This window comes from Punica granatum, chromosome 8 (genome assembly GCF_007655135.1).
Source record: "Punica granatum isolate Tunisia-2019 chromosome 8, ASM765513v2, whole genome shotgun sequence".
NCBI lineage: Eukaryota > Viridiplantae > Streptophyta > Magnoliopsida > Myrtales > Lythraceae > Punica > Punica granatum.
This window is the reverse complement of record NC_045134.1, coordinates 6,581,887-6,599,855: the sequence shown is the minus strand read 5'-3', so window position 1 is coordinate 6,599,855 and position 17,969 is coordinate 6,581,887. Positions and strand designations below refer to the sequence as shown.

Sequence of the window (17,969 nt, the reverse complement as noted above, 5' to 3'; positions counted from 1 at the left end):
AGCAGCAAAATTTGCAGCAATAACGAAAGCTCCAGAGATCCATATGGCTAGCAGAGTTCACAGATCAATGTAAACAGAGAAAGGTAAAATTGCTAACAAAAATCACCTAAGCGGTGAGCACGACGGCGCCACCGGCCTCCTTGATTTTCTTCTCAAGGGTCTTGGACACGAGCTTGGCCTTCACCACAATCGGCTGCTGCTCTGGCAGAATGCCCTTCCTGAGGAAAATGAAGTACCTGAACTGAGTGAAACCAAGAAAAACAGAACGGCGAAGCGGATCGTGGACGCTTGGATGGTGGAGCGGTGGAGGATTCTTCAATTTCTTCTACTGACAGTGGAGCCGTGGAGGGCTTGGAGGCGGAACCAAAGGAGGAAGGGCTTACGGGTTAGAAATTTAGGGTTACAACAGGAAGTCAGGAACGGGAAGGCAAGAATGAAAACACGGCAGGAGGAATTTCAAAATTAGGGTTAGTGGAAGGGTATATTGGTAAATTCAGTTAGATAAACGGGTTAATGGGTTACACGATTAAGTAACACGATTAAACACGTCTAAATAAATAGGTTTAATCATGTCTAATCGGGTTATGCGGGTTCAACCCGTTAAGACACGTTTATTAACCGTGTCTAAACGGGTTGACCCGTTTAGATCGAATATCAAAAAATCTCAACCCGAACCCGTTTAACTTCGTGTCGTATCCATGTCGTGTTATCGTGTCGTGTCAAATATTGCCGGCCCTACATACAACCTGAGCCGGACTACTTGTATTCATATCGATATCAATGGACCCTTCCCTCTGGGAGGCTACAAAACCTACTGAGACCAATAGACATATATATGACTTCCCTCACACCTACGATCTAACTTAAAACATTTCAAGGGAGATTTTGGGCCAGAACCGAGATATCCCGTCTTGCAGGTCGTGAAGTTGCAAGCCAATTCGGAAATGTGAACTCGAGGATTTATCTTTGGATATGCAACACTCCCCCATCGATCAGCAACCACATCAAGAGATGCGTGGATATCCCCCGGTCTGCTCATTGGCGCAAGGAGCCCCTCCTAGTCCACCAGTATCATAGATCTTAGGATTCTCCAACGATCATCGGTACGCTCAGCCCTGTACTATCAGCTGTACTGGTCTACAGGAAAGTGATTAGGCGACGTAAGGGCTCTAATTAGGACTCGGGCTTTCACCGGTGGGTGCACTTGAGCTACTTTTGATTATGAGTTTATACAAAGCACATAATTACCAAAATCAAATGTAATTATAATCCATTCTAAATCCAGAAAATAGTTATGTTGCGCTAGTAATATCACGTTCACCAGCCATTCCGGAGACTAATGGTCCGGCTCAAAGGTCCTGGTATGCTTACGGGCACAGGGGGCCCCTACCTGGCCCGCCGTAGTAGAACTCGGGATCCTCCACGTAGTCGGTGACGTACCTCACATCGTAGCACCGGTACTCATCTGTGTAGGTGCCAGCCCACTCGGGCACCTTTAGGATGAGCGAGTTGTCCCTGATCCTCATTTTCTTGACCCACCCAGACACGTCCCACACATAGTCCGGGAACTCCCCACTGCCCATCTGTGTCGCTGTGTGCGGGGTTACCCCGACCCTCGAGCTATAGACCTCGCCACCCCATTGTACGGTCTCCACCGTGAGGGTCAGGGTTGTGAACAGTTCCGCCGGCCAGTAGCCTATGTTGATCCCGTCACCATATTGGACCCACAAATTGCTTGTGATTAGGTCCTGAAAAGAAAAGTAAAATCACCATAGTTGAAGTTGTGTTTTGACAGGCAGTTCATGTTGATGTGTCATGAGATCGTTATTTATTTTATTTTTTAAATTGTGCTGACTTCATTTGTTCCGTGTTACGTACCTTGAAGATGTAGATGGTGATCTGATACGGAAGGCCGTCGGGGGTCGAGATCGGGTAAATGGCAGCCCCAAGAGCAATCTCGTGATTTGTTTGCACAAATCCGGGGCACGTGAGATCGAAGCAGCCCGTTGTTTTTGAAGCATCAACCTGTACAAAACATGTCGTGGTTTCGTAAAGACCAAATTCAGACCATATAAACAATTAATCAAGGCTATAATATATATAGGAGTAAACAGGTTCAAGCGGTAATCCCACGTACTGTCCAGTATACAAAAAACCGAGTCTGCCTATCCCCGTAGAGGCCCGGATTCACCTGAAAAGAGTTACAAGACCGATCATGAATAGCGATAAACATACTCAATGACTCGATCTATCGGTTAATGCACGGATATGACCACTTCAAACTAGTATACGAACCGCCCAACCGGATTCGACGCTCTCGAAGTCATTGTAAGGGCCATTCTGGAGAGCAATTTGAGAGAGAGACCACTCATCATCGAATTCCACATAAGGATTCCACACTCTGATATCCCCTTTAGCTCCATTGTAATTGTACCCCGCTGTGAAAAGTATTGCCATCTAACATGTACATCGTGTATTCAGATATTCAAAAGGAAAAAAAAAAAAAGTTAATACCGTAGACAATAAAGAAGTCAATAAAATATTTTTGCACGTCACACCAAAAAAAAAAAAAGTCAGATGTTATGTTTATAATTTTCAAACTTCACGGAATTCTAATATGAAATCAAGTTACGGTGGCACACTTGGTATATTAGTTCAAGTGTTTAATACTTTTACTATTTGCGATGAATTATACGAAATACCAGACATTTGAACTAATTAAGATACTAAGCGGTTGAAGTAATAAACACTTATACTAATAACAAGTACTAGACACTTGAGCTGAAGTACTACACACTTGAATTAAAAATATTAATACGTGTTACCGTGACTTCATATCATGCTAGAAAGACCCTCAAACTTGTTGCGTGCTAAAAAGTCAAAATAACGTGAAAATTTACACCGCTAAGCATAGGTTCTGTTTAAGTATTTCCATGAGATCGCCTTGACTTAACTTCAGCTTGACTGACTGTGATATAAGTCCGGACTAGTCGACCTGTATCCGACTGAATAAAACATCGTTTCATTTAAATCGGAATCCGGATGGACCAGATTAAATGCGGGTTCTGGCAATTATTTTTGAAACTAAGAAAGATGTCCTTTAACTCATAGAAATCGATATGGCCAAATCCTGAAGTAAGCATACAGAGTGATTGATCTGTTGGAGATTGGGGATTTTGTTGTCATCATCAACTGGTACTGTGGAATGGCGTGGACTGCTCATGGGAGGCTTCTTCCTAAACGAGGTTGTCTTGGCTCCATCCTTTCTCTTGTTTCTTCGGACGGGTATCGTGCCTCTTGGGCAACTTCCGCTTCTCCACCACAGTTGGCCGCCGGAAGGTGCTGACGATTTGGGTGACTCTGTTGTCGATGTCGTCTCGACGCTTGGATCTTCACTTGGTGCCATCTGATCAGCAGAGATTAATTGACATGTTGTAAATAGAGACAAATGACTCGAACTCGTATCTAGCATAAAGGAAACATCAGAAGACCTGGATGGTGTGGTTCCTCAAAGCTGGGTGACCGAAAGCAGGTTGTTTGTAGATATCGATGCAGTCGATAGTATCTCCATCTTCACTCTGCAAACAGATTATACAAATAAGATCAGATGAAGCAATGAAAACTCGAGACGTTATTAGATATTGATAGAAAGACCGAGGAAAACCGCTGTACCCCAGATGAAAGTACATACACAAGTTACATGATGCGATGTGCCATTGGAATAACTTGATAGGACCATGCTAAATAAGTTATCGCTCAGGAACTAGTTCGAAGCTTACTCGGAACTATATATATCCAATTTACAAACTAATTTTCATCATCAAACGTTGAATGCGTAACTCGGAGAAGACATTAAGAAAAAGAAATTAATATATACCTGAACGGTTTTCACAGCATGTCTACTCAGATGATCATCTATAATTTTCTCTTCATCATCCAATACTTTGGCTTGAGAAATCAGTGAACTTATTAACATCATCAAGAAGAGAATGCCGACCACAACTACAAGCTTTAAGCCGATCCCCTCGACGAAAAATCTGATTCTCTCCATTCTTATCAGAAAATATTTAGCATCTTCGGGACTTCTAACGTAAAGGATTATATGTCTTTGATTGAATTAATGTATATATGTGGGGCAATTTCTCTGTAAATTGTCCGTGATTGAACTATTACCAGTGCACAAACTGTGCATGACACATCTTCTAATCATTCAACTTTCATTTGCATGGCACTCTGTTTTTTTAATAATAATTGTTTTAATTTGAAACTGTGAGAGATAGGGATTAAAATAAAAATTTACATAAATGTAGATTGGAATAAGTCGTGTTCGGGTCAGTTCGCATCTACCTCGGCCAGTTTACCGCTCTGCCGAGTCAAAAGAAGGCCATGTATGCTTATCGACCGTGGGGGATTCGTAAGGACAAACCATCCCAGTTTGGCTGCGGAAGGTTTTGAACCATGATGATTTCCAAGGATAATTACATGAATTAGTTGGGGTAATTAAATGAAATAATCGGTTGAACCAGTTTGTCACCTATTTCTCTTAAGATGTGTCCGGATTCGAGTATTGTAAATAGAGAAAATTCTTGATTGTGAGAGTTTTATCTCTTAGTAACCGACCCAACCCAAACTGAATTAGTCAGATCAATTGAATTTTCGAATATCAAAATATACTAAAAGAAAAAAATTATTCTTCCACACTTCCTTAAAGTTATGGAAAAATAGACCACAACTTTATCTTATAAGATTAAAGTTTTACTAACCCAGAAAACTTTTTTTTTTTCTGTGAACTGCGAGTCGAAGCTCTTAAATTACGAAATGAAACGACACAATACCGAGGTACAGTGACCCCTAAATATCTTTAAGAAGCAACAGGTCAAGACGCAAGGGACATACGCTTAATCTATGACCACTAATAAGAAGCCTAAGCCCATAATTTATTAGCCAATGTTGACACATGACGTGGCCTGCATGTACATTGAAACCACCATCAGGTTCCAATTTATTATTGGATAATTGGGGTCAGTATGGTCTACTTCTGAAACCTCTCATATTATTTTACTAGGGCCCGAATCCGCGCGTTGCTGCAGGTTATATAGTTCATTTATAGATTATATATAATTACTTGTATCAATTCATTAGATAAAACTCTTTCAATTCGAAAATCTAGGATTTGAATCGATATCCTTTCATTGATTCCTCTTATTTTGACTTGATTTATTCTAAAGATTTCATTTCAATTGGAATTTGGTCATTCACCATGTACGAGGATTCCCGGTAAGCATCCATGGCTAAATGGTTAAAGCACCGAACTCATAATTGGCGAATTTGTAGGTTCAATTCCAACTGAATGCACGCCAATGGGACCAGCCAATGGGACCATCCAATAGGTCTATTGGAATTAGCTATGTATCAATGGAATCTCACCATCCATACGTAACGAATTGGTGTGCTCTAAGGACGAACATGAAGTCCTAATAATATTTAACTGTTTTGTGCTGGATTTTAAAAAATGAATCTTTGTGTAACCGAAAAAAAAAAGAATCTTTCTAAATGCGTAGACCCGTCCATGGAAATTTGCCACCACAATCCGTTCTAAACCTATGTACTTAAAGTTGCAAGGCACATAAAAATTCATTTTTTATCAAAATTTTGACAGTGATCCATTTATATAACAAAATTACACTAAAATGAAAAGTAAAATTAAAAAAAGAATACAACAAAAGGAAAGTGAGACTAAGCATCCCTCGTTTCATCCCCAAAGAAAGAGACATATTTTAATTATATACATTACGTGATTATCAAGCAATATTGGTTTATCCTGTTGTTGGAACTAAATATAATTTTTCTATTCATAATTTTATTGGGTGAATTCTTATTCTTAATTTTAGATAATACAAAAATCTCATGTTATTTCATTGTAATTGGCATGATTTACGTTGTTGTTGAGTAGAAGTAATATTTGACAAGAGTTTCAACCCAAAAAAAAAAAAATTGACAAGAGTTATTTGTTCCCATATATAAAGTCTAGATTTGTAGCAAAAACTGGAGAGGAAAATGAAAAGGAAAACGTTGGAAAGGGAAAAGAAGGCCAATAAAATGAGGAACCAACGCATGGCTATATGTACGTGGAACAATATAGGAATCTGTTTTTATTTCTTCTATAGAAGATACATAGATTGTTCAATAGAATCACTCAGGAGTTACAATTATTCGTAGCTCCGCATTAACGAATGATGCATTTCGTATCGGCATGTTGAAAGCTCTTTGTTTCACAAAAAATTAAAGCTCTTTGCAGCTATATGGTGACATGAAAATGGTAATACTAAGATAATTAATTATAAGATTTACCCAAAAAAGACATAATTTTAGGGATTGTTGAAAATTTAATATTAAAATAATATTTAGAAATGGGACAAAGCGTAATGGCACACATGACAGTCTAGGAATCGAGAATTTCTAGGTTTGATTCATCTTCCTGTTATTGAAAAAAAAAGTTCTACTAATTATTCCTAATCTCCTGGAGCAAGTTTCATATTCAATGTACTCAAACATCGAACTAATATGATATATTTTTTGCTTAACTAATCAGCCTAAAAAATGTTAACATAATCAATCCATTTACTTTGTTACTATTTCAACATTTAATGATTGAAGGGAATCAATTCATTTACTTCAATCTTAAATTTTCAACGTTCAATCATCTGACAAGAATCACATTTAGGTGTGGAAATTTTCTTATTTTCTTCACTCCAAATGATTATTAGATTAAATCAAGCCGCTGATTATTATATATCAAGAATTTAGCACACATACTATAACGCTATGTCTCGTTTCCTTCCATTTGTCGATTTCATTTAATTGCTTACCTTAAAAGCCATATATAATTGTCATTTTTTTATCATTCCAGGAAAATATAATTTGACTAAGAAATAAGATATAGTATAGTGGCATATGCTCTCCAGTGATTAAAAGATTTCGAATTTGATACTCGGCAGTGTAATTGAATGTGTCTCCCCTATTTAGATAATTTTAATTTTCTTATATTAAATCCAAAAGGTTTTACTTATAACTAGAAAAAAGTAACTCAGCTCGTAAATGGTGACCTTTTAGGTAGAGGTAGGCTTCTAAATTCTTGATTAAGAACTTCTTCTTCTTCGTTTTTTTTTTGTCCAATGCTATTTCCATAACCTAATATACTATTTCCACAAATATTATTAATTTCTTGACTAAAATATCCTCATTCACTATTTAAGTTATAAGTACTAGTTTCCCTAATTTCATGGTACTCTCTTCCCACCAATATCGTATCCTATTTTACTTCATCAACTGTATTCTCTCTTTCTTAATTTCATGATCCTATTAGATGTTATCTTTGTTTTATTTATTTATATATTTACTTTACAATACTTACAGTTTTTTTTATTATATAAGGGAGGCTCATGAGTTTAATACAATGAAATAGAAATCTTACAACTAATAAAATGGCACAAATAGTTTCACTGGGTATTGAAGACCCAACTTTTTAGTTGTCAGGCGATGTAACAATACATACAATTTCAATTCCTACGTTTTTCTTTCACTACTAAAGTCACTTGGTCGCATATATGATTTTCGAGAAGTTATTGAGTGATCCTATCTCGTCAAGTGGCGTGAGAAAGTACCAATCAAAATTCATGAAACTAGGGATTTGGTATTAATCACTTTAGATAATTGTCATCATTATTCTTCATTAAAGTATTCTTATCGGTTCTCCATCACCACATCATTTGAGGTATGATCATCTAAAATTTTCTTATGATTTTCCATCACCTTGTTTATTTGAGCAAATTACTAATTTTTTTTTCCATATTACAATTTAAATATAACTTACCTTTATCCATTGAGAATTTCTAGGTTTGATTCGTCTTCCTGTTGCTGAAAAAAAAATCTACAAATTGTTCCTGGTCTTCTAGATTCAATGTACTCAAACATCGAACTATGATGTAATTTTCGCTTAACTAATCAGCCCAAAATATGTTGACATAATCAATCCATTTACTTTGTTACTATTTCAACATTTAATGATTGGAAGAGAATCAATTCATTTACTTCAATCTTAAACTTTCAACGATCAATCATTTGAGGAGAGTCACATTTACGAGTGGAAATTTTCTGATTTTGTTCGCTCCAAATGATTGTTTGATCAAATCAAGCCGTTGATTATTCTATATCAAGCATTTAGCACACATACTATAATGCTAGTCCTCGTTCCCATTTGTCGATTTCATTTAGTTGCTTACCTTAAAAGCCATATATAATTTTCATTTTTTTTTATCATTCTAAGAAAATATAATTTGGCTGAGAAAGGAGGTATAGTACAAGGCCGGCCGGGGTGAGACCGGATAGGCCCCTAAAATTTTAGGCCCCACAATTAATTAGGAATATTACATTTAAAAGATATAAAATTACTATACTTATTTATGATGGATTAAGGCCCCGAACCATTTCTACAGTATATAAAATGACTATACTTATTTATGATAGATTAAGCTCCTAACCATTCCTAATAAGTATCATATTCCTTTACTTATAATAATTAGCCAACTATGACATAATCAATTTTCTAACATTCCTTTGCTTCATGGACACAAAATTCACATTGTCTATCAATACTTTCCGATTTGTTGATCACGTTCCCGCTATTCCTAGTTATTCTCCCAATTAACTATCTATTTGAGTTAATTGAATCAGATTTTCTCATTTTCTTAATCATATCCATACTTCTCCATCCTCTAAAATGTTCAACCAAAGTAATTTTTCTCTCTTTGTCATCTTCTTTCCCTATATTCATTTTTAACTATGATTTTTGTAATTATATTTCATCTTATTATTTTGGCTGATGCAACGAGAAGAAGAGGAATATTTTATTTTATTTTCTCGTGAATGATTAACATAATAAAATCACATTGAAAAAATTTAATAGAAGATATTGATCATAAGAATGTTATTATTATTTTGCGTCTCAAAACTGGAAAAAGAGCATCTAAAATAAAATAATATATTATTGTTATTGAATATAAATTAGAGGTCTCATATTAAATTTTTGTCTTAGGCCACAAGATCTCTTGGGCCGCTACTAGAATAGTTAGTGATACATGCTTCCGTCTAGTAATTAAAAAGTTATGTCTAGAATTGAATGTGTCCCATATATTTAGTTTTTTATTTTTTTACTTATAACAAAAAAAATTAATTTGGCTAGTCAATGGTGACCTTATGGGTAGATGTAGGCTTCCAAATTCTTGATTAAGAATTTCTTTTTTTGGCAATTAAACATTGTAAAATTGTGGGATATAGCATAAATCATTCTTAGCATTTCTTCCTATTTCATTGTGCACAACATTTTTTCTGTTTCCCTTTTGGAGATAATCTTACTGTCTATGATGTTTATTATAAACCCTCTGCAGGCGGGTCGATTTCATCTTCTCATGATAGGAACCTACACGAATAAAGCGAACAATGGAGGACTATACAAAATGGTAATTAAATCAATATACAGCTATCGTGTGCTGCGCTACTTAAGCACGAGTACGATATCATCGTGTAAGACCAGCCAAACCTTGAACACTTCAGCGCAAAGTCGAAACTCATATATTGACAGGATGCTGGACTAATCACCTAAAATTATGTTGGCAGAAATATGCCTTGACTAGAAAGCGGAAGAAAGACTAATAATCGATTGTGACTAGCATTATATTTTTGTGAATCGAGGAGTGTTTGGGACGAAAAAGAGAGGGAGAGATCTAAAATAACTAATTCTTCACGGACGATCCAATAAGATCCTCAAGATAAAGCTAGCAAAAATGCAGCCCATCGTTCATTTGCTTATGAGCAATGTTCTCATTACCATAACTTCAATCAAATTCATTCACATCACTTGACAAGTTAGAATAATCTAAAAGAATTTTTTCGGGCAGTGAGCGATCAAACACGAAATGGTTTTTCAATAGATTAATAACTGTTTCACATGTTAATTAAGCATGCCAATGATGGGAATAAACTGCTTACAAGTTACAACTCACAAAGGCGGTTTTTTTTAAAATAAAATAAAATAAAATTATTAATCTTTAATTATATATTTTTTTTGGTAGGAGAATCTTTAATTAATCAATATAAATCGCAACGTAAGTAGAAATAACTTAATTAAAATAAAATTACAGCAGATCACAAAGCTGAGGGAGAAAAAACAGAGCACAGAGGATTTCGTTCTGCTCTTATTTATGCCCGACAAGAGGCAGAGCAGTGCCACTTGCTTCCTTCTCTTCTTCGTCCCGCCTCGCTGCCTGCGTGAATCGAGATCATCGTCAATTGAAACTCCTACGTTAAATCTCTCGAAAAGTCCAATCATTGTACTCTTCATCAATCTCCACGAGCCCCTCTTTCTCTCTCTTATCCAGTGGCCTCCCATTCGTTTGGGAGTCTGCTTAAAGCTTAATAAAGTTCCTCTCTTTTCTGCAGCAAAACGAATCAGTTAAGTGATCTGCCCCTCCGTTGCTGTTAATTCATCTCTTCTCTCCATCGGGACCAAGTCTTCTGCTTGCTGCAGTTCTCAGTGGGTTGTTGCGATAGAGATCGTCAATTGGGGGGAGGTGGCAGTTCCAGCAAACGGGTTCCTGGGTGTTGGAGTTGCATACCCAGATCTGGTTCTGGAACAAGCTTCGGTTATTCACCCTATTGCATGGCTAGAGTTTGATTCTCTTCGTTGTATGTGCTAAAAGATGCAATTTTGAGAGCTGGGTTTTGCTGTTTGTGGAAGGGAAATTGGTAATTTGGAGAGTTGCAAGGACTGGGCAAAGGGCACTTTCTGGATCTGGTGCCAGTGCTGGATAGTTTGGATCAATCCTAACCTGTCCATGCTAATATAAGCAAATTTTAGAGCAGGGTGTTGCTGTTTGTGGTAGAGGGATTATTTAATCATTCATAGGGGATTAGAATTTTGGTAGAAGGTTTCTTTCTGGATCTGAGTTTGGGGATAGTTTAAGGGGTGCGAGTCTGATAAGATTACGTTTGCAAACATGCCATCAGAGGAAGACAAGGACCCTCTAGTTATAACCAGGCCAAACCCCCCAGCAAAGTCTCTGCCTACTCGGGTTCTTCAACTGTTCGTGCTTTTTTTCATCGTGTGCATCACATTTGGGGCCGTTAGCGTATACACGATCCGGCATTTCGGGGTCCAGAGCTCTGCTACAGCTGTTAAATCGAGTTTTCAGCCTTGCTATGTGGAGTCAAACAGTTTGGACCATTGGATAAGGCCCCCTTCGGATCTGCTCCACACGATGAGCGATGAGGAGCTGTTCTGGAGGTCTACAATGGTTCCTCGAATAAAGAAGTATCCCTTCAAAAGACTCCCAAAGATTGCATTTATGTTCTTGACCAAAGGGCCAATGCCCCTGGCTCCTCTCTGGGAGAGGTTTCTGAAGGGCCATGAGGAGCGGTACTCAATCTATGTTCATTCCTCGCCCTCTTTTCATGCCCAGTTCCACCCATCTTCAGTGTTCTACAAGAGACAGATCCCGAGTCAGGTACTGTCAATTCTCCTTTTCATTGCAGTTCACTTCTTTTATAAGAAACGTGGCCCTTGTTACTGAGCATTGTATGATACGTCATATATTACAATTCTTGATGGAACCAAATTGCCAGTTTGTTCCAAGCATCACTGCTCTTTGGCAGCAATATTTTTATTCTCTGTTGGTGAATGCTCAATTGGGAAAGGAGTTGCGGCAAGTTTTACCTTTGATAGTGTGTTGTATCATAGGAGTTCAAGATAATTAAGATAACTGTGTTAGGCATTTGAAGCCCAGTTACTTTCTGCTGTAGATTTTGGTTGGTATCTAACCATTTGTCTTGTGCCTGTCCCATGTGAGTTTTAATATTGCGTTGCTCATTATGGTTTTAGGAGGCCATTACATGGGGCAAAAGTTTCTTAAATGCAGCAGTTTATATATTTATATATGTATTATAGATATAGAGGATTGAAGTGCTGCAAACCCAGTAAAGAACAATGCCTGTTTGCAGTGACAGTTGAGATCACTTCATTGAATTTAATCAGATGTCATGTCAATTTATAATAGTCAACTTTGGCTGTCGGTTTTGCAAGTGGAACACATAGCATTTAACTTATTGGAAAAACATATGTTGTCAATTTCTTCAATGTGAGGAGAAATTCTTTGTATTGTTATTGGTAGGAAATAAGATTAGATATGTTGATGTTGTGAGCTTGCTCGAGCTGTTTGCTTTTGAATTTACTCAGAGTGTACTTTAGGAGCCTTTGCTGGGGTGATCAAGTTTGAGAGACTAGCAAGATCAATTTATTGTAATGGTTTTTCTCTAACTGGTCCATCAGAATTTCTTGATTCTGATGAGAAGTCTGACACCTCAGACAAAGATATATAGTTGCAGTTCGGAGGCACTTGAGTTGTGGTTCATATGTTTTGGAACAAGAAAATGCATCGGGACAATTGCTCTGTATGTCTGCGAGTGCCGTTGGGCATTCCCCGTAGAAAAACCAAATGCTGATTCTACTACTTATTGTTAAACCAGTCTGCATGAGAACAAACATGGGTGGTGAAGAAGTTACATGGCAGAAATTGATGAATCTATAAAGTCTACTACTTACTGTGAAAACTTCTCCAGCAATAATCTTGATAGCTCGGGATATCAGTTAGATTTAAGTAACCTCTTGTTTTTTTTTACATTATTTTTTAGTTCCATAACTTTCATGTATGAATGTGACCCATCTAAGTGATTGACATGGTGGTCATTTTATCCAATGTCGTCACTTTAAGGTCGAATAGTTGGCCGAAGTATCAGGATTTAACCGATTCAAAATTCATCCTCTGTTGGTTCCCCTTGTAGGTTGCAGAGTGGGGGAGGATGAGCATGTGTGACGCAGAAAGGCGGCTCCTCGCAAATGCGCTGCTGGATATATCAAATGAGTGGTTCATCCTGCTTTCAGAGTCCTGTATCCCTCTCTACAACTTCAGTCTCATCTATAACTACATTGCAAAGTCCCGATTTAGCTTCATCGGGGCATTTGATGACCACGGGCCCTATGGTCGTGGCCGGTACAATCCTGACATGAGCCCCGAGGTGAACCTCACTGAGTGGCGGAAGGGGGCCCAGTGGTTTGAGGTCAACCGGAGGCTCGCAGTGAGTATTGTGGAGGACACCGTCTACTACCCCAAGTTCAAGGAGTTCTGCAGGCCCGCATGCTACGTGGATGAGCACTACTTCCCTACGATGCTCACAATACGGGCGGGCAGCCAACTGGCCAACAGGAGCCTCACCTGGGTCGACTGGTCCCGGGGAGGGGCCCACCCCGCCACGTTCGGGAGGGCTGACGTAACGGAGGATTTCCTGAGGAGGATCGTCGAGGGGCGCAACTGCAGTTACAACAGGCAGCCCACGTCGACGTGCTTCCTCTTTGCAAGGAAGTTTGCCCCAAGCACGTTGGAGCCGCTTCTGGCGCTGGCCCGAGAGGTCCTGGGCTACTGATTTGGATCAAGTTCCCAACCCATGAGTTTAAGGTTGTGTTTGGTTCAGTGGAATAGAAAGGAAAAATGAAACTGGCGCACGAGGTTTTACATGCATAAAATCCCGTTCTTCTCATACCAGGCACGGCGACGTGAGAGATTCCATAGCATGCGCTGGCGATCGTAGCAAGTACAGGCGGCGATCCGACCTCCTCGGTGGTAGCCGTTTGATGATGTACAGCACATTTACAAGGATGTTATACTAATTAGTTTTTCAGATTAAAAAAAGGAGTTCAGGTAGAGTTTTTGGTAGTTTATTTGGAAAAGAAATTTTTATACCACTGCCGAAACTTGTCATTTTATTTTGTAGGAAATTTGTATTTTTATTTTACAATTTTAATTTGCAGTCATATACTCAAATCTGAACAAAGCTGAAGACAAAATATGAGAAATAATGATTGATCATGACTTTGGTTTCATAGAACTCTCTGAAAAAATATATTGGGTTAATAATTAAAAAATATATTAATTTTTCGCATTTTAACAATTTTAGGACGTATTTTTTTCCTTAATTTAAAAATTCACAAATTTTCGATTTCGTAACAATTCTAGTACGACATCAAATTTTCTGTTAATTTGGACGAAATCGAGGTCACAGAGAGTGCCGATAGCCTCAAGCGAGGAGGAGTGCATCGGCAACCCTAGTAGGTGGTGGTGGCCGGAATCAAGGCGCTCACCCCCGGAATTAGGAGAACTTTCAAATTGGAGATTCTCTCTATTCGGCAGGTGAATGGAGCCACAATCTCGGCCAACACTCCCCGATTGGGGTCGTCGGAGCCCTCTCCTCGATTAGAGTCACCGGCGCTCTCCCTCCCGATTGGGGTAGTCGGCTCCCTCTGTGGTCTCGATTTCGTCCAAATTAATGAAAAATTTGACGTCGTGCTGTAATTGTTATCAAATCGAAAATTTATGCATTTCTAGATTAAGGAACAAAAAAGTTCGTGCTAGAGCTGATAAAATGTGAAAATTTTGTGTTTTTTTATTATTAACCTAAATATATTTTTAAAAAAAGTAATGATATGATGATGATGATGATGATGTAGCATTGCTTTGGCTTCATTTCACTGTGAATTACACGTGATCATAGCAAGAAACGTCTCTTTAAGTATGCATGATTGATGATTGCATTCGTTAAGTAACGTAAGGACATGACTGATATTTTCTCTATATCGTTGCAATTTTACCGAAGGTCCCGGAACCGAAGAGGGAGGAAGAAAAAATAAGTAGCCCTCGACGAAAGCAACATGTTCAAAGCCAAGCTACCAAAGGAAGGACATGGACAACGACATGGAAACATGCCCGAATTTGAATGGCGGTCAGGGAATTTGCCGTGATCGACAGCCAATTCGTGTACTCAATTGGCAACCGCGTTATTGTACTGTGCGAAAGTCTCGTGATGACCAACCCATGTGTGGATGCAACGGAATTCCCCTGTAGCTGAGGAGATATTGCTTTGTCCTATTTGTTCAGGGTTTGAAATGTAATTTTGTTAGCGTGAATTGTCGAAATTATATCACATCGTTTTCCCAATAAAGTTATGAACCAAAAAAAAAAAAACAAAAACAAAAACTGTTGCTTACAATAAATTCATTTAAATTAGAACAGTTATACTTTCTGCAAGAGTTAAGAGAAAAAAAAAAAAAAAAAGGATTATTCGACTAATGATATAACTATGCAGAGTTTAATTCCTCCTTAACCGTGGAGGTACTCGATCCTTTTCATGACCCATGATCAATCCATATAGGTAAATATTTATTAATTACACCTCAGAATACGTCAAAGGCAGAAGAAAAATCAAAATTGAAGGGAACCATTTGGCCGTCATCAGTCATTAGTCATCTATAACTTCTCTGCATAGCACATCTATAATACTTTACTAGTTATAGATGTGCTATATTTGTTCGTCATTGGTAAAAAAAAATAAATTAATAAATATAGCACATCTTTTAACCTCTCTATAATTGAAACTAATTTTGTTCCGAGGTCGACCTTCTTTAGCAATCTGTTGATGTTATCGAATATTTCTTTTGTGAGATCTATCCCTTTAAATGTCCATGATTGTATTGTATTGTATTCATAGGTAACTTAAGGACATGGTGATATCTTCTCTCTGTCGTTCCAATTTTATCGAAGGTCTCCGAACTGAAGAAGGACGAAGTAAAAAAACAAGTTACCCTCAATGAAAGCAACAATTTCGAAAGCCAGCTGCCAAGGAAGGACCACGATTTGGAAACATGCCCAAGTTTGAATGGCAGTGAGGGAATTGCCGTGATCGACGGCTCGCGAATGTCTCATGATGACCACCATGTGGTTCGCAATGGAACTCCTTTTGTAGTTCATGAGGAGAAGAAATAGTATGCGCATGTGCTATTTGTTCAGGTTTTGGAATGATACAATATATAATTAAACGGGTTTGAGTTTGGCTAAATGTATTTTCGGTCTAAACGCGTAACCCATATAAATAATAGTGTTTTAATAGATTTAACATGTATAAACACTATTAATTTAATTGAATGTGTTTTATCATGTTACTGAACCTATTAACCTATTTACCCGTTTATGAAAGCATTAGTCTTCACATTATGAATTTAGACCAAGTATGTTGCGATATTTTCATTGAATGATGAGTGTGATTTTGTTTATCAGTATTTTACTATGTTAATTTTATATAGTTACCATTGTGTTTACAATTCAGTTGAATTTGTGTTTATCGTGTTTAATTGTATAAATATTATAGGTTGGATTCATATAGGTATTCGTGTTGTTTCCGAGGAATAAACGGATCGTAAATTTTTAGATTTTGATATGTTTAATAAATGTGTCACGTTCAAATTTAGGTCTTTTAAAATAAATCCATTTGGACACGGTATAATACATATTGCTAACCCTGCGGCAAAGTAACCTCGTTCGAATATCGGCTTTCTTCTAACATTTTATCGATGTTATTTTTTTTAACACATAATTATCCCATCCCTACCAAGAAATACCTAACACCTCTCCTCCGGCCGTCGAGTTCCCAATTTTACCCTTCACCTTTAGGGGAAACGGCCAACGCGGCTGAGCTGCAATTTCGCTGTAGCGGCCGCAGTAACGGGTTGGTCGGGGGTGGGGCCCTCGCCCGGGGCTTTAAATTAACAATCACGGCGCCATTGCGCAACGTGGAAGGTTCCCACCTTTCGTTCTTCACGCCAAAGCCCACATGCGGACCCCTTGACGGTTCCCGTACGCGCGGCAGATCCGACCGTTGAGCTGCCCACGAAAGGGGCCTCGATGTTGCGTGTGTACGGTCGCCGCCTCATAGCTGTGAGGCCATTCTTTCTTGAACGCCAAAAAGAATCTCGGTTCCTTTTCTTTCTTAAATAAATTTTTTTTAAAAAAAAAAACGACGACATGGTCCACATTTTTTTACCCCATCCAAAAAAATAATAACAATAAATAAACTCCCCAGCACTTACCCAATTTTTTATAAGAATTTTCCAATTTATACGCCCGATAAGAAAATTCCAATGCACTAATCACGTATACGCGTTAGTTAATTTTTTTAAAAAAGTGCAATAATACGTTTATTTTAATTAGTAAAAATCAGATGAATGAAGTTGCACTAAGAAATTTATTTTGGTTATTGCTCTTATATTGCAAAGTAAGGCACGTGAAGTGTTGCATAGCGAGAGGGCAAATCAGAATGCGTAAGTGTAAGATATGGGTCTACATGATATCGTATAAATTTTCCATTAACAAATAGTTTGGTGCATATCCAACCCAAAAATTTAAGTTATTAAGTGAAGATATCAAGTTCTCTCATAAACACATTGATTTTGTTTTTATATGAGAAAGATGATAAAGACGAATTTTTTAAATTATATACCCGGCACATGAAAAAAAAAATAATTGAAGGGGCTCCTTTATGATCCAATGGCGTGTACGAACTTTAACTATTTCATAAAATAAGATAAAATATTGGGAGTTTCATATTAGAGTACATTGAAGTTTCATCCAAATCACTTGAAGAATTATTGTTAATAACGTTACGGATAATAATGGTACTACATAATAAACTGGTACATCAACGCAACAAAATGGAAATGGCAAAAATTACCGGTGTACAACTCATGCTTTAAAATTCATTTATCATTTGTCAATTTATGGTATTTTATCCCACCATATTGTGAAGTAGGATAATATCCCTTCCAAATATGGTACAACAAAATAATAATTTATTAAAATCAACAAAATATATATGATGGTGCTTGGAGATGAAGTTTATTTCTTCTCGTACCAACATGACATGATATAAATTTCAAATCAGAACATGTTCTCTCCTTTCCCACTGATTTCTTTAATAAATGATAGGAAAAAACTGTTCTATTTTAACTACTTTTAACTACTTTTCTATTTTCA

General features: G+C 37.6%; 2 protein-coding genes across 3 annotated transcripts; one reads left to right on the top strand and one right to left on the bottom strand.

The window, feature by feature from the left end:
* Nucleotides 1-1,304: 1,304 nt before the first annotated feature.
* LOC116188672 lies at nt 1,305-4,051 on the bottom strand. Its single transcript, XM_031518160.1, has 7 exons — nt 3,878-4,051; nt 3,492-3,578; nt 3,146-3,406; nt 2,296-2,457; nt 2,138-2,191; nt 1,852-2,073; nt 1,305-1,748 (listed from the first exon to the last, which is right to left on the bottom strand). Exons 1-7 carry the CDS (start codon nt 4,049-4,051, stop codon nt 1,368-1,370), a joined length of 1,341 nt encoding a protein of 446 aa, XP_031374020.1. The 3' UTR covers nt 1,305-1,367.
* Nucleotides 4,052-10,213: 6,162 nt separating this feature from the next.
* Nucleotides 10,214-13,976, top strand: LOC116187894 (glycosyltransferase BC10). Of its 2 annotated transcripts, XM_031516900.1 has the most exons (3): nt 10,214-10,388; nt 10,498-11,561; nt 12,895-13,976. In XM_031516900.1, exons 2-3 carry the CDS (start codon nt 11,055-11,057, stop codon nt 13,531-13,533), a joined length of 1,146 nt encoding a protein of 381 aa, XP_031372760.1. In that variant the 5' UTR covers nt 10,214-10,388; nt 10,498-11,054; the 3' UTR covers nt 13,534-13,976. The 2 variants fall into 2 exon arrangements, with proteins under 2 accessions (XP_031372760.1, XP_031372759.1); XM_031516899.1 differs by having other exon boundaries at nt 10,214-11,561.
* The last annotated feature ends 3,993 nt before the right edge of the window (nt 13,977-17,969 follow it).